This window comes from Lontra canadensis, unplaced genomic scaffold, assembly GCF_010015895.1.
Source record: "Lontra canadensis isolate GAN:19392208 unplaced genomic scaffold, GSC_riverotter_1.0 scaffold25, whole genome shotgun sequence".
Classification (NCBI taxonomy): Eukaryota; Metazoa; Chordata; class Mammalia; order Carnivora; family Mustelidae; genus Lontra; species Lontra canadensis.
The window spans coordinates 11,558,201-11,571,829 of record NW_022631019.1 but is presented as its reverse complement, the minus strand read 5'-3'; the positions used below and the strand labels follow the sequence as shown (position 1 = coordinate 11,571,829).

The window sequence follows — 13,629 nt, the reverse complement described above, 5'->3', positions numbered from 1 at the left end:
CCCGTTCATGTGTTTTTATGTCTGGAGGCAGATCTGTAAGTGGGCGGGGCTGGGGAGCGTGTCTGGGCTCCACATGTGTCAGCAGCATGTGTATCAGCAACTCTGTGCAAAGTGCGGGTATGAGCGTACCTCTGTCTGGCTGTGTGTGTCCACAAGACGGGAGGCCACGCATTGTGCTGTCTGCGGGACAGGGCAGCTCGGTGGTGTGGCTGTGTGTCTGGGTGGTACGTGCGGTGAATTGTGGGGGGTGGGGACAGTGTGGCGTCTGGCTGCTGGGGGGACTCATGCTGTGTCCGGTCCACGAATCAGAGTGTATCACGATGGGGAACTCGTGTTTCCAGGTGACATCTCTGTGTGTCCAGGTTGGGTCTGACCGGGGCCCCTGCTCTGTGTGTTTGCACATCTGTGTGAAGCGGGCACTATTTGCTGTGATTTTGGGGGTGGTTCAGGCAGTCGCTGGGTGCTCCACCGGCTCTCCCCACAGCTCACAGCCAGGCCCTGGCCACTCCCAGCCACACCTCCCCTTCGCACAAGCTTTACCCCTCACAAAACAGCCTTTCAGTTTAACTTGTAAATTCAAAAGCGAAAGAGGCGGGTCACCAAGCTAAGGATGAAAGAAGTTTACTGTCTCCCTTAGCAACCGCTGCCTACTACCCGCCATTCATTCGCTGGGTCCAGGTTGCCATGGACACTGGGGGAGCCCAGGGGGCGTGGCCATGCCTTCCTTCCCATTCCCAGCTGCCTTGCCCAACACCTGCTCCTCAGGGACAGGAAGATGGAGGGGGCCTCCATAGGGACCATGAAGTTCTCCTTCTGACCTGAGAGGAGGCCACGGGGAGCCCCTGCCTCAGTTTCTCTACATGCAGTCAACAGAGCACAGATCCTGACCTCGCCTCCGCTACTTTTTCCCAGGGATGGCATAGGATTGAAAGGGTCGGAACAACCTCACTGATGGGCCTCCAAACAGCCCACATGTAATAGTTATGGCCACAAGGTCCGGCCCTGCCACCTGCATCATGGGAACAAGTGGGCAGAAGGGACAGAGTGTCACAGGACCGCAGAGCCCTGGACCAGGGCCCTTAACCCAGCTCCACCACCGACCCTATCAAGCCCCTACCTTGGGCCTGCTTCTGCATCTGTCATGGGCGATCTCCAGGCTCTGAGGTCCTCTGGGAGCCCACGCCCCAGGACAGGCCTGGAGGGCACTCTCATCCAAACCCTGCCTGCACGCGGGGGGCCTCACTCACACCACCTCACACCCAGAAAAGCGAGACGCCCGGCTCCCTCAGGGTGCTGTTCAGGGGACTGCCCAGCCACACGAGGGAATCTTCTGGACCAAGGCAGCCTCAGCTGCAGCAGCTGTGTCTCAGCAGAAGAGAAACGTGCCACCTCCCATCTCTCCTTTTCTTCCCCTGCCAGCGAGGGGGTGCTGCGCCAGCTTCCTTGTCAGTCAGAAGCTGGCATTTAAGAGACTGTCCCCTGGGGGCCTGGCACTGAGCCAGTGGCCAAAAGATGAGAGGGAGCTAAACTGGAGGAGGGCTGGTTCGAGACCCCGTCACCCACAACAACAGGGGACTTGGGCCAGCCCCCACCTCTGCACCCCCTGCAAACCTGGGAACACTAGCTCCGCACTGTCGCCTGTGCTAGGGGCCACTCCGGGCCTCCCGCCCTGCTCCTCCGCAAGTCTCAACAAGTCAGGAGCCTGTCCAGGCAAGCCAACGCCAGGACATTTACACCCCCCACAACCACACACATAAATGTGTGCCCCTCTTCCCAATGTGATTAGGCAAACCCCCGTGGGACAGGCCCAGCCTAGAGAGCCTCGGCTAACTTGGCTCTGCCTAGCGCACAGGGGGCTCTGTCTGAGGCCCTTCCAACTTTCCAACTGCCCCCCCTGGAACTCCCAGCACAGTTGTCTCTTCCTACACTCAGAAAACAAAACAGCAAAGCACAGCCCCGGGCTGGGGGTCAACAGCCCAAGCCTTCACTGGCTGTGTGACCCCAAGCCTGGCGCTGTCCTTCTCGGAGCCTGCTCTCTTGGGGCAGCAACTGTGAAGCACCCAGCAAGCGCCACGCCCAGAGGGAGCCAGTAAACAGTAGTTACTGGGATGACTGGTACCACCTGCATGTCTCCCACCCAGACACGCCCTCCCTCCAGCAACGTTCTCACCAACTCCCAGCCACCAGCTACTGCTCCCTGGTGTCCCCTCTCACAAGCCTGGGGGCCCAGAGAAAACAAGGCACCCAAAACAACGCACAGTCCTGGCCTGGGCCCTGGGGACAGGTGCCTGGGGAATGCGAGTCCTGTCTGGACTTGGAGGCTGGCCTGGCTTCTCCTTCCTTCCCTGGCGAGGTCTCACCCCCACTGGGAGTGGCTGCAGGTCCGCGGCCACCCCAGAGGGCTGGCGGAACGCTGCCCGTGCCTACTCCAGCCTACCTGCCTCATGTCCAGCCACCGCTGGCCGGACCCCAAGACCTGTGTACATGGGAGCACAGAGGGATGTCCAGACACTGGAGGGGTAGCAGGGTCCTCTAGGGGTCTTACTCTCTGTGCCCCCCACCCCAAGCCGGTGTGGGACAGGTAGGCATGAAACACCCTGGCTATAGGCACTTGATTCCATCAGCTGGTCAACTCATCACAAGCCCACATCACACTAGCATCCCTGAGACAGAAAACAGACCTCGAGGGCACAGGGATTTGCTCAAGGCCACTCACGCTGGCAGAGCCACAATCGGCACCCAGGCCAGCCTGACTCCGGGCCCACCTTCGGCCCAGTGCCCCGGCCTGGCTATCTCCCGGCCCTCGCATCGGAGGAGCACCGGGCCCAGCTCCCGGGCCGCAGGCAGCACCCACCCTCTCGCTGACCGCGTTGTACTTGATGGCCAGCTCATCGCGCTCCGCACGGCTCTGGGCGAGCAGGTCCTCCACGCGGGACAGCTCCTGCTGCAGCAGCTGGTTTTCCTCCTGCAGTGAGCGCACTGATGCCATCTCCGGGGCGGGCAGCGGGGCTGGAGAGGGACAGCAGGCACGAGGTTGACTTCCCCCAGGGTGCAGCAGGACATCCTCCCCCTACATCCATCCCCGGAGTGAGCCTCAGAGCCGACACGACCGCAGCGCAAGGGTGGCCCCAGCAGGCCCAGATTGTGCGGAGGGAAGCTCGGTCTAGGGGGCAGGGACTAGCTCCTTCTTTCTCCAATTGTTACTCTTCTCTGGGCCTCAGTTTTGCTGCTCTGCAAATGAGTGGAATGGTAACCAGACCCGACCAGGAAAGCCGGGAGGCCTCGCTTAAGGGAAGGGCTTCATGGAGCTTCTGAAGCCAGGGCTTAAGATAGTATGGGTCATGCTGGGAGGAGGAGGAAGAGGAAAAGGGAGGAGGAAAAGGGAGGAAGAGCCAAAGGGAGAAGTGGATGTGCCCCCCACCATCCTGTGGGCTCCCCTTCCATCCCAGGAGAACTGGACACACGCCAACACACCACAGGCCTCTAGGCTCTTCCAGACTGAGGTGAGGGCTCTCTGAGTCTCTCCCTGCCTGGGGCTCCTAGGGGCCTCAACATCTCTGTTCCTCCCAAGGAGGCTGAGTTTGGACAAGGACTGCAGCCAGAGCACCAGCAACACCACCAAGGAAAGGAGAGCTGCAAACACACAAGTAGCATCGGAGGGCGCCCTTCCCAGACTCTCAAACCGCTTATGAGGCTGAGGTTCCACCCACCGCGAGGAACAAGGGCCCATCAGCCTCTCTGCCTGGGCAGGGAATGGTCAGTACCACCCTTCGGACTTCTGCAAAGCCCTGAGCTGAGCTGAGCTGAGCTGCCCTCCCCTGTAGTCTCAGGGTCAGGCAGCTCACACCATCCCTGGGAGAGAATGTGGTGTTTGGGTCTAAGTCTTCACTATGGGCTACCAGATGGGGTGCTGGTCCCCACTGCCTAGGAGCACCCCATGGGGAACAACTCTGGGCAAATATACCTCTGAGCCTCTATTTCCTCGTCTGTGAAATGGGTCCCTCCATCACAGGGTTGTGTCTGCCTCGAGGTGAGTCACCATTGCCACTGACCACGGGAAGGGGGATATGAGGAGGGGTGAGAGGCAGGCAGTGTCTGTGGAGGTTGAAAGAAGAGTGGCACCTTGGCTCTCAGGCTGGGAGAGGTGGCGGGTGACAATCTCTCTGATGCGGGCAGGCAGGCCGGCGGTCCTGGGAGAGTCCTGGGCCGGGTCCTGCACGCTCAGGCCCTCCTCCTGGCCTGCTCTCCGGACGCCGCTCTCCAGGGTCTGGTGGGAAGGGCAGGGGGAGAGAAGCTCTGAAGGGGATTTGGGACGCTGGGCTCCCTGGTCTGGTGGGAGAGGAACAAAGTCCCGCAGCCCAAGATGTGGGTGCCGAGGAGACCCTCAGGAAATCCCCCAAATGGAGGAAAGCCAGGGAGTCAGAATGGCCAACAGCCCCCATGGGAAGACTGTGTGCTCCCTGCCTAGGGAAGGAGCCCCCACGGAGGACCAGAGAAGTGAACCAAACGCATGGCCCACTCACAAAACCCATCGGGCCGGCAGTGTCGGGGGCGGCTGTCCAGTTCCAACCCCACATGGATGAAGATCCCACTGTGCTAGCAGAAGTCACCTCAACCCTTCAGTCTGGGAGCAGGGATGCCCTTTTCCCCATGGGACCTTGGAATAGGGGAGCCATAGCCGCTGAGCCCTGAGCAGCTGCTCTACCCCCAGCCCGGCTGGGAGCGGCAAGCTGGGGCCCCTGTGCACCCCAAACCCACCTATCCCACCCCAGGACCCCAAGAGGCATCTACCATTCCCCCACTCCTGCTAGACCCAGGCTCCCCTGCCTTGGACGGGGTGGGCCCAGGCTGCAGGACCCACCTGGATAACCGTCTCCAGTGCCAGCTGGGCCTCCAAAGGTTCCTCCAGCCCCAAACTCATGGAGGGCAAGCTGTGGGCAGCCCCCTCCAGGCCCTTCTCCAGGGCCCCAGAGACCAGCTCAGCTTGCCCATCCCACAGCCAGACCTTTGTGCTGAGCACAGGGCAGATTAGGCTTAAATCCCGCGGTGCCCCCATGTGACCACTGAGGTGGGAGGGGCTGAGAGGGGGGAGGGGCCGGGAACTAAGAGGAGGGGAGGGAAGAGGAGAAAGAGCTGGCATGGAGGGGGGAGGGGAGGAAAGAGGGGAGGAGGTGGGCGAGAAAAGGAAAGGGTGGAGAGAAGGGGGAGGAGGGCCCTGGAGCCAAGGATCTACCCCTCCCAACCACACAGACACACACACACACACACACACACACACACACACACACACACTGTCCACCCTCCCCAGCTGCTGGGTCCTAGAGCCCTCCAAGCCCAGGCAGTGGGGTCAGCATCAGGAGGTGGAAAAGGCCAGTCTTAGACCTTCTTTGCTGACCCAGACAGGGGTCACGTGATTTGCTAAGCCCTTATTCCCAGGGCGCTGGGGTGACGTTTTCTCACAAGAGGTTCCAGGTAAGGATCGCAGGCTGTGGAATCGCCCATACCCAGCGATCTGAATCCCCTCATCCCCTCATCACCACTCCCCGCCACACACACAGACAGGCTGTGTACTTCTGAGAAAGCAACTTTGCCTGTCTGAGCCTCACCATCCCCTTGTAAGATGAGGAGAATGATTGGCACCCATCTCACGGAGTTGTCTGGGAGAGTCAACCAAAAACCATGTGGGCACAAAGAGCGTGTGACTCAGTGCCAGGTTCATAGCAAGCATTCAATAAATAACGACTGCACTCATTTGAAAATCCAAAATGGCCAGTCCCTCTATCCCAGGGCCAGAGGTCCGGCCACCCGTCCCATAGTTCCTGCCCTGCCGGCAGGGAGGCTGCCTGGACTGAGCGGCATATCTGTGGTCACCTGGGAGCCCCAGCGCTGCCACTCCTTGGCAATATGACCTTGTCCAAGGTTCTCTCTGAGCCTCAGTTCCCTCATCTCTAAAATGGGACTGAGAGCCTCTGCCACACAGAGTCACTGAGGATCATGTGGGTTGAAAGGTTAAGGGGGATAGAACCCCAGCGGGCACGGAGTGAGCAGTGAGCAGAAGGTAGCTTCTGTCCTGTTTTCATTAGGATCACTCCTGCTTCCTGCGGCCTCACTAAGTGCCATGTCCCAGAGGAGGCAGAGTCGCATTACTTCATTAAGTCCCCACCTCAACCCATGTCCAGGTGAGAAAACCAAGGCTTAGAGAGGTTAGAGCCTCACCCATTCAAAGTGACATGCCACAGGGAAGTGGTAAGCCCAGAGCTCATTCCACTTGGGCCAGGCAGCCCCCCAGTAAGTGCTCCAAGGCGAAGCCAGACATTTTCCCTTTAAGACTCTATTACTCTCATGGCGCCTGAGTGGCTCAGTGAGTTAAAGCCTCTGCCTTCGGCTCAGGTCATGATCTCAGGGTCCTGGGATCAAGCCCCATATTAGGCTCTCTGCTCGGCAGGGAGCCTGCTTCCCCCCCCCCACCCCCGCCCTCTCTGCCTGTGTGTGATCTCTGTCAAATAAATAAATAAAATCTTAAAAAAAAAAAAAGACTCTATTACTCTCTCTAGGTCAGACTGGGGAATGCAGCAGGTGCAATATAAGTGCACATTAGTCAGGCTGCACCCCTCACCCTCAACTAGGAAATCCATTCTGCAAATGGAAAACCAGGAAACAGGGCACCAGGCCAAAACGGTAAGCACCATCAAGTTGCTGTGGCAAGCAAGGCCAAATTCAGGCAAAAGTGAACTGGGCCAGGGGCAGAGAGCTGTCACTACAAAACTTTGGGACTCCCATTTTCCCACCTCCAGACACCCTCCAGAAGTCCCCTCTATAGGCTGCACACCCATAACCAGAGCAGGGGGCGGATCACAAACACCCCCTAGACCAGGATCTCCACCCCCCACTTGCCCAGCTTGGCACGGAGGCACCCCAGATGTGCTTAGTGGACTGGCCATTATTCTGTGCCTTCCCCTAGCCAGTGCCCTAAGGGATCAGGGGAAGGGAGCAGGATGCCAGAACCCTTGGCTCTGCCCAGAGTTCTCCCCCTAGAGTCTGACTGGGTTCTCTAGATGCCAAGAAATCACATCTAAACCCAGTGTGCGCAGGCAGGTCTCCCAAATTTGCAGCCAAACCTCGAAGCAATGATTAAATTCCTCATAGGAAAAATCTGGACATTATAGTTTCAGCATCCAACCCCAGTCTTGGCTATCCTTCCCCACCAGCTGTGCGACCTGGGCCAGTGACTTCACCTCTCTGAGCCTCAGTTTCCTCATCTGTAAAATGGGATGATAATGGTGCCTATTTCTATCATGAGGATTCAATAAGGTGATCCATGCCTAGCTGTGTGCTTGGATGTGGTGTGGCAGAGACTGCTATGTGTTCACCAAAACATACTTCCAATTCTTAGAAAATGGGACTCCCTTGCCGTCAGATATGGCCATGTAACACGTTCTGGTCAGCAGAATCTAAGTAGAATGTGTGCCACTTCATATCTTCCCATGAAAACCTTGCATGAGGGACTGTTTAATCTCCTGCCCTGTCCAGCAGCTGGAAGGAAAGAATGCTGAGGTCCCAGGGGATGCCAGAGCCACCAGCTGGAGGGGTCTGGGTCCGTGGGTCGCCATGTAGAAAGCCACCTGCCAAACACCCACCAGGGCTTTCCATGAATGAGAAATAAACTTCTGTTAAGCCTCTGAGACTTCCGGGTCTCACTGTCATATCAGCTGGTATCACCTTAATGATTACATGTTAAATAGTGCGTGAGTGCTGGCTCTTACTGGCGTTATCATTACTACCGCTGGTGTTACTGACTTTTCCCAATACCCATTCTGGAACCTTGTACCCGCTACACAGTGGCATATCTCAGCCGTTGTTCAGCAAATAAATACAGAGGAGACACTCTGCACTTGTTCCCTCCCCACCCCTGCTGGGCTCTGGCCCACCCTCCCAGCCTGCTGTTTGCCAGATCCAGTGGCAGGAATCAGCCAAAAAGTCCCCCAGAGATTACTCATGAGTTTCAAACACACCATGTTCTTACCTACTTATGCCTTCACTCTCCTATTACTGACTAGAAATTATAACAAAAACATTGAACCAACCATGAGCCCAGCCCTCTGCCTATAACTTTGCATCTGTACATATCTGTTTTAACCTTTTTTTTTAAGACTTTATTTATTTATTTGACAGAGAGAGACACAGTGAGAACAGGAACACAAGCAGCGGGAGAGGGAGAGGGAGAAGCAGGCCTCCCACCGAGCAGGGAGCCCAATGCAGGGCTCGATGCAGGGCTCGATCCCAGAACTCTGGGATCATGACCCAAGCCTAAGGCAGACACTTAATGACTGAGCCACCCAGACGCCCCCTGTTTTAACCTTCTTGACAGCCCTGTCATGCCAGTACTGTTCTACCGACTTTACAGATGACAACATTAAGGCTCAGAGAAGTTAAATAACTTGCTCAAAGTTACCAGCATGAAGAGCTGGAGCCACATGTGAGACCCAGGCATGCCTGGTTCCAAAGTTTTGGACAATAACAGCAATGGCTCCCGTTATGTCGCGCTTACTGTGTGCCAAACACCACCGGGGGTCTCGGGTGTGTGTTATACAAGCTGTCGCCGTCTTTTGCCTGCACCACCGAGATGGCTCTTCATAGGTTGCCGGCTTCCACTCTTGTCCCTCAGTTCCAGTATATTCTCAAGCAATGGAGATCGCTTCTTCTTCTCAATACCCCCGCCACCCACCCCCACACACAAACACACACACACACATCACACAGCCTCCTATCACACTCAAAATAACAAAATTCAAAGTCCCGCCACAGCATACAAGACTTGCCGGATCTGGCCCCAGTCCACCTCTCCCACCTCGTCATCCTCTTCCCGCTCCCCCACTGCTCACGCCACCCTAGCCATGCTGGCCTTGATTCTCATCAAAACACACCAGGCATGCTCAGGACCTTTGCACCTGCCACTTTTTCTGCCTGCCATGTTCTTCCCTCCTCTGCATGGCTGATTCCTGCTTGTCAACCAGACCTTGACTCAAAAATACCAGCTAAAGTGGTGCCTGCCCGTAGCCAGGCATGTATGTTGTGTAACATGTATGTTGTCTATCTAACATGTATGTTGTCTATCTCCTCCAAGGACAGGGACCAAGTTGGCTTTGTTCAGTGCTGTCTCCACAGCCAATGCTCCATGAACAGCTGTTGAATTAATGAATGTTGAAACAAGTAATAATATAGGAAACTAAATGAAAGAAATTAAAGAAAAAATAACAATTCTCCTGAGCTTTGCTGGGGGTCACATCGGGTAAGTCCTGGCGATAAACGATGTCACCCACAGACTGGGATCCCAGAACGACCCTCAGGGAACACATAGCCAGCACCTGCTCCATCCCAGGAACTTAGTGTAAAAACCTGATAGGGTCCCCACAGGGACCACCGAGTGGGAAGGGTGCCTAGTGTCCAAGGGCTGGCCCTCATCCTCAGGGCTTGAGAGAGAGTCTGGGGAGAAGAAGAGCTAAGTCAGGCAAAGCCTCAAGATCGATGGGTTCTGACTCCTGAGGTCTTTTCTGAACCCTGCTCTGAACTTAGGAGCCCAGCCTGGCCTTAGCCTCCCTCTGCTCCTAACACAGACTTGTTTATTTATTAAGCACCTGTTGCGAGCCCAGTTAAGGAAAAGAGGAAATCTCCGATGAAAACAGACAGAAGGTACCCTGACAGACCCTGTCCCACAATGTCCCAATCCCCCAGACAAGTCCCAGTCCCAGGCGGAGCTGGGGAGATTGGCCACCAAGGGAGCAGACATCTAGCCAGAACACAGTCCTCTTGGGTTTGCATAAAAATCACGACGGAGCCGTTCAAAACGCCGACCCTAAACCCCACGCTGAGAAACCCAAGGAGGGCCCAGATCCCCTGCTCAGGCTGTGCCATCTTCGGTAACTCAATTGACCACTCTGGGCCTGCAGGCTACTCTGCATTCCGTCGGGTCGCCGCGAGGGCGAAATCCCTTCCCGCGCGAGGACCGCAGGGACGGTGTCGGGCCCACAGGAAGCCGCAGCGCGGGAGCTCCTGTTGTGGGGACGGGGGGGAAGGGCCTCTGGCGGCGGTCCAGCCGGAGGGGCGAGGGGACGCGGCACGCGGGCGCCCGCCGGGGCCTCAGGCCGCCAAGCCTGGCAGGCCCCCGCCGCGCCCGGCCCCCAGCCCGCGAGAGCCAGGACAGGGTCTGGAGCGGAGGGCAGGCACGACGCCCACAGAGCCGGGGGGGTGCGGGGACGCGGCGACCGCGCAGGGTTTCCCAAGGGCCGGGGGACAACGGCTCCGGCCCGCCCCCTGGCGCGCTCCCGCCTTCCCGCCCGCGCGCGCCGCCACCTCAGCCCTGCGGCCTCCGTCCGCCGAAGCGCGCGCCCGCGGCCTCCTACCTTCGCGCGCCGCCGCCGCCGCCGCCGCCGCCGCCGCCGCCACCGCAGCCGCGGCACAGGCCGGGCGGGGCGGGGCGGAGCAAGGGCGGGGGCGGGGACTGAGGGGGCGTGCCTAAGGGCGTGTCCAAGGCGGGACGGGGCCGAAGGCCGTTTCGGGGGAGGGACCCGTGCCAGTGCCCTCCCGCATTCCCGTGTAGCCCCGCGCGAGGGGCGCGTCGGGTCCCTGGGCCCCGGGGTGGCGGCAGACCTGACCCAGGCAGCGCTCTCAAACTATGGAGCGCTAGCTGGTGGCGGGTACTGGGTTGAGGGCTTTTCCAGCGCGGTCTCACTTGGGGCTCCGGACAATCGAGCAAAGAGGGATTATTCGCTCCTGTTGCATAACAGAAAACGCCCACACTAAGGGGCAGAATCCCGCTGTGGTCTCGCTTATATTCCCTGGCCCGGCCTTGAAGGTCTAAAACTCAAGCTCTGGCCTCCGCCTGTCGCCAGCTAGACCGAGGGGCAATCCCCCGCCATCGCCCCGCGCCTTCAGAGCCCACAGTAACAGTACTGAGGCTTTGATGACTGCACCGGCAGGAGAACGTTTTCCTGATCGCCCTGCAACCTTGCCTGAGGCACCCTGGCCTCAGTTTGTTCATCTGTGAAATGGTATGAACCCATCTGCTACCCACTCTTTGTTTCAAACTCATGTGCCTTGCCCAAATGGGATAGGGACCAGAACACAGAGGAAACCATGCCTTTTCTTTTTTCTTTGTAATCTCTGCACCCAAAGTGGGTCGCAAACTCACAACCCTGGAGTCAAGAGTCTCCAGCTTCACAGGCCCTCCGAGGAAACCATGCGTTGGGAACTAAACCGTGATCTGTAGATTCTATCTGCCCACTGGGGCTCAATCTCGCTCTGTGCTCCAAAGCATTGAATCAAATCACCCATTTTCAAAGGGGAGGCAGGTCTGAAAATCTATGGCGGAGAGAGGGGTGCGGTTGGTTTGAAAAAGCATGTTTAGTTTTATGATTTTTTAAAAGGATTTTATTTTTTATATGACAGAGAGCGCAAGCAGGGGGAGTGGCAGAAGGAGAGGAAGAGGGAGAAGCGAGCAGGCAGCCCCATGGTGGGGCCCAATCCGAGGACCCTGGCATCAGGACCTAAGCTGAAGGCAGATGCTTAACCATCTGAACCAACCAGGTGCTCCTAACTTGATGATTTTATATTTGGAAAACAGTCAATAGATGGGCAGGAGGGGGTGAGTAGGAGTTTTCTCTTTGTGAAAGAAGAGCCTGGGTTTTATATCTGAGAAACGACATTTGAGGCTGCCAACGTGGCATTCTAGCCCTGACACCCTGGGACGGCGCAAGTGAGGCTGTGGCCTGGGCCGGGGCTACGAGCTATTGATCCAGAAAGGTTTGGGTCAATCCTTAGGGTTTGGGGTTGGGGAGGTGGAGCTGTGAGGTTGGGAGAGGAAGGGCACAAAGGAGAGGGCTGGCTGACGTCTGCCAGTAAGCACAGCTGGCTCCGAGGCACCCCAGCATGGCCCAGGTCTGTGTCACCCTGTCTGGAGTCCCCAGACTTGCGGGGGGTCCCTACCCAGGCCCTGACAGTCTCATGGCCTCACCAGTCCACTGCTGATCCTCGGTGTCCTTGCAGAGCCCTCACTCCAGAGTGCTCCTCCCAGAACCAAGCTCCGAGCTCAGGCCCACATCCCTGTCCCTCCCTCCAACAGACCTCCTGTTGCCTCCACCAGGTGTCCCTTGGTCACAGGCATGTGCACCTCGAAGGCAGCCTACACCAGCTGCGTACCACACTGTGCTGGCTGCTTTGGCTTCCATTTTCTCATGCTATCCTCAGTCCCCTCTGAATGCTCTTGACACAGAATCTAGGCTACGAAGCAGGTTCTAGGATTATTTCTATTTTACAGATGAGGAAACCGAGACTCAGAGTACGTACGGTCACTCGCTCAATGATACTCGGCAGGGAGTTCAGTAGCTTTCAATCCCACCTTCTTTCCTCTATACCATGCAACCTGATAGGAGTCTTTGGGAGGGACAGCAAGCACAGCGACTCTCTCCCGACCCTCTTATCCCAGAGCTCACAGGACCCTGCTGCGGGGAGTCACATACATACCTCTGGCCCCCCTCTCTGTGCTGAGTCAGTGGCTCTGCTCAGCTCAGCCTGGTCAGTGGTCATCTGAGTCCCCAGAACTGCTGCCCATCTGGTCACCCAGCCCATCTGGTCACCCAGATGGTGCTCAGCCCAGTGACCCCAAGATCAGCCACCCGAAGGGAGTCGTGCCGGGGGCTCACCTGCTCACTGCAGAGGGTTCTAAATCTGCAGCTCAGGTAACTGGAAAACAAGCGACTGGAATTGCCACCCCAGGGTTGCTAGGGCCAACTGCCTGCCAAATCCGGACGCTAGGCTGGGTTGGACTCTGCCCACCATCCGTAAAACCACATTAACCAGGAGGCTTAGAGGACGAGGCATTCTGATTGACTTGTTTCACTGGATATCTCAAAGGTAACTTGCAAAATCTTTCTATAAGATCCAACTTTGATAGCAAAAAATGAGAAAGACTGGAAGGTCCAGCACTAACATACCTAATCTTGGGTGGTTTCTTTAATGGAAAACTATGAAATCATTCCAAATGTTAGAGAAGAACATTCAATGCCTGGAGAAATGGTTATAAGTTATTAAGTGACATGTTTCAGAACACTAGACAGAATAAGCCCCTATCTTGGGGCACCTGGGTGGCTCAGGGGATTAAGCCGCTGCCTTCCCGCTCAGGTCATGATCTCAGGTTCCTGGGATCGAGCATCTGCCTCAGCATCCCTGCTGAGCAGAGAGCCTGCTTCCCCCTCTCTCTCTGCCTCTCTCTCTGCCTGACTCTCTGCCTACTTGTGATCTCTCTCTGTCAAATAAATAAATAAAATCTTAAAAAAAAAAAAGAATAAGCCCCTATCTGTAAAAAAAAATTTATTTACTGCTTATATATATAATAAAATGAGAAGACACTAAAATGCTCACTCTGCTCTGTATCTTTGAGTGTTGATATAACAGATGAAGATTTTTTCTTCCTTTTTTTTTTTTTAAGATTTTATTTATTTATTTGACCCAGAGAGAGAGAGATCCTTTTTTTTTTTTTTTAAGATTTTATTTATTTATTTGACCCAGAGAGAGAGAGGCAGGTGGTGGGGGGGAAGGGAAAGCAGGCTCCCTGCTGAGCAGAGAGCCCAAAGC

The 13,629-nt window shown here is 56.6% G+C and overlaps 1 protein-coding gene across 9 annotated transcripts in view; it reads right to left on the bottom strand.

Moving 5' to 3' along the window:
* The window catches only part of CROCC (ciliary rootlet coiled-coil, rootletin), a 47,800-nt gene extending 34,736 nt beyond the window's left edge, over window positions 1–13,064 (bottom strand). For 3 of the 9 annotated variants that reach the window (XM_032863542.1, XM_032863543.1, XM_032863547.1), the window contains exons 1-4: window positions 4,862–5,066; window positions 4,123–4,267; window positions 3,475–3,633; window positions 2,855–3,009 (exon numbers count right to left, since the gene is read on the bottom strand). In XM_032863542.1, the coding sequence (XP_032719433.1) occupies window positions 2,855–3,009; window positions 3,475–3,633; window positions 4,123–4,267; window positions 4,862–5,056 (654 nt within the window). In that variant the 5' untranslated portion in view covers window positions 5,057–5,066. Of the gene's footprint in view, window positions 1–2,854; window positions 3,010–3,474; window positions 3,634–4,122; window positions 4,268–4,861; window positions 5,067–10,400; window positions 10,436–12,698 lie in introns of those variants that run through there. The other 6 variants (XM_032863545.1, XM_032863546.1, XM_032863549.1 and 3 more) reach the window with 5 other exon arrangements.
* Window positions 13,065–13,629: the final 565 nt, after the last annotated feature.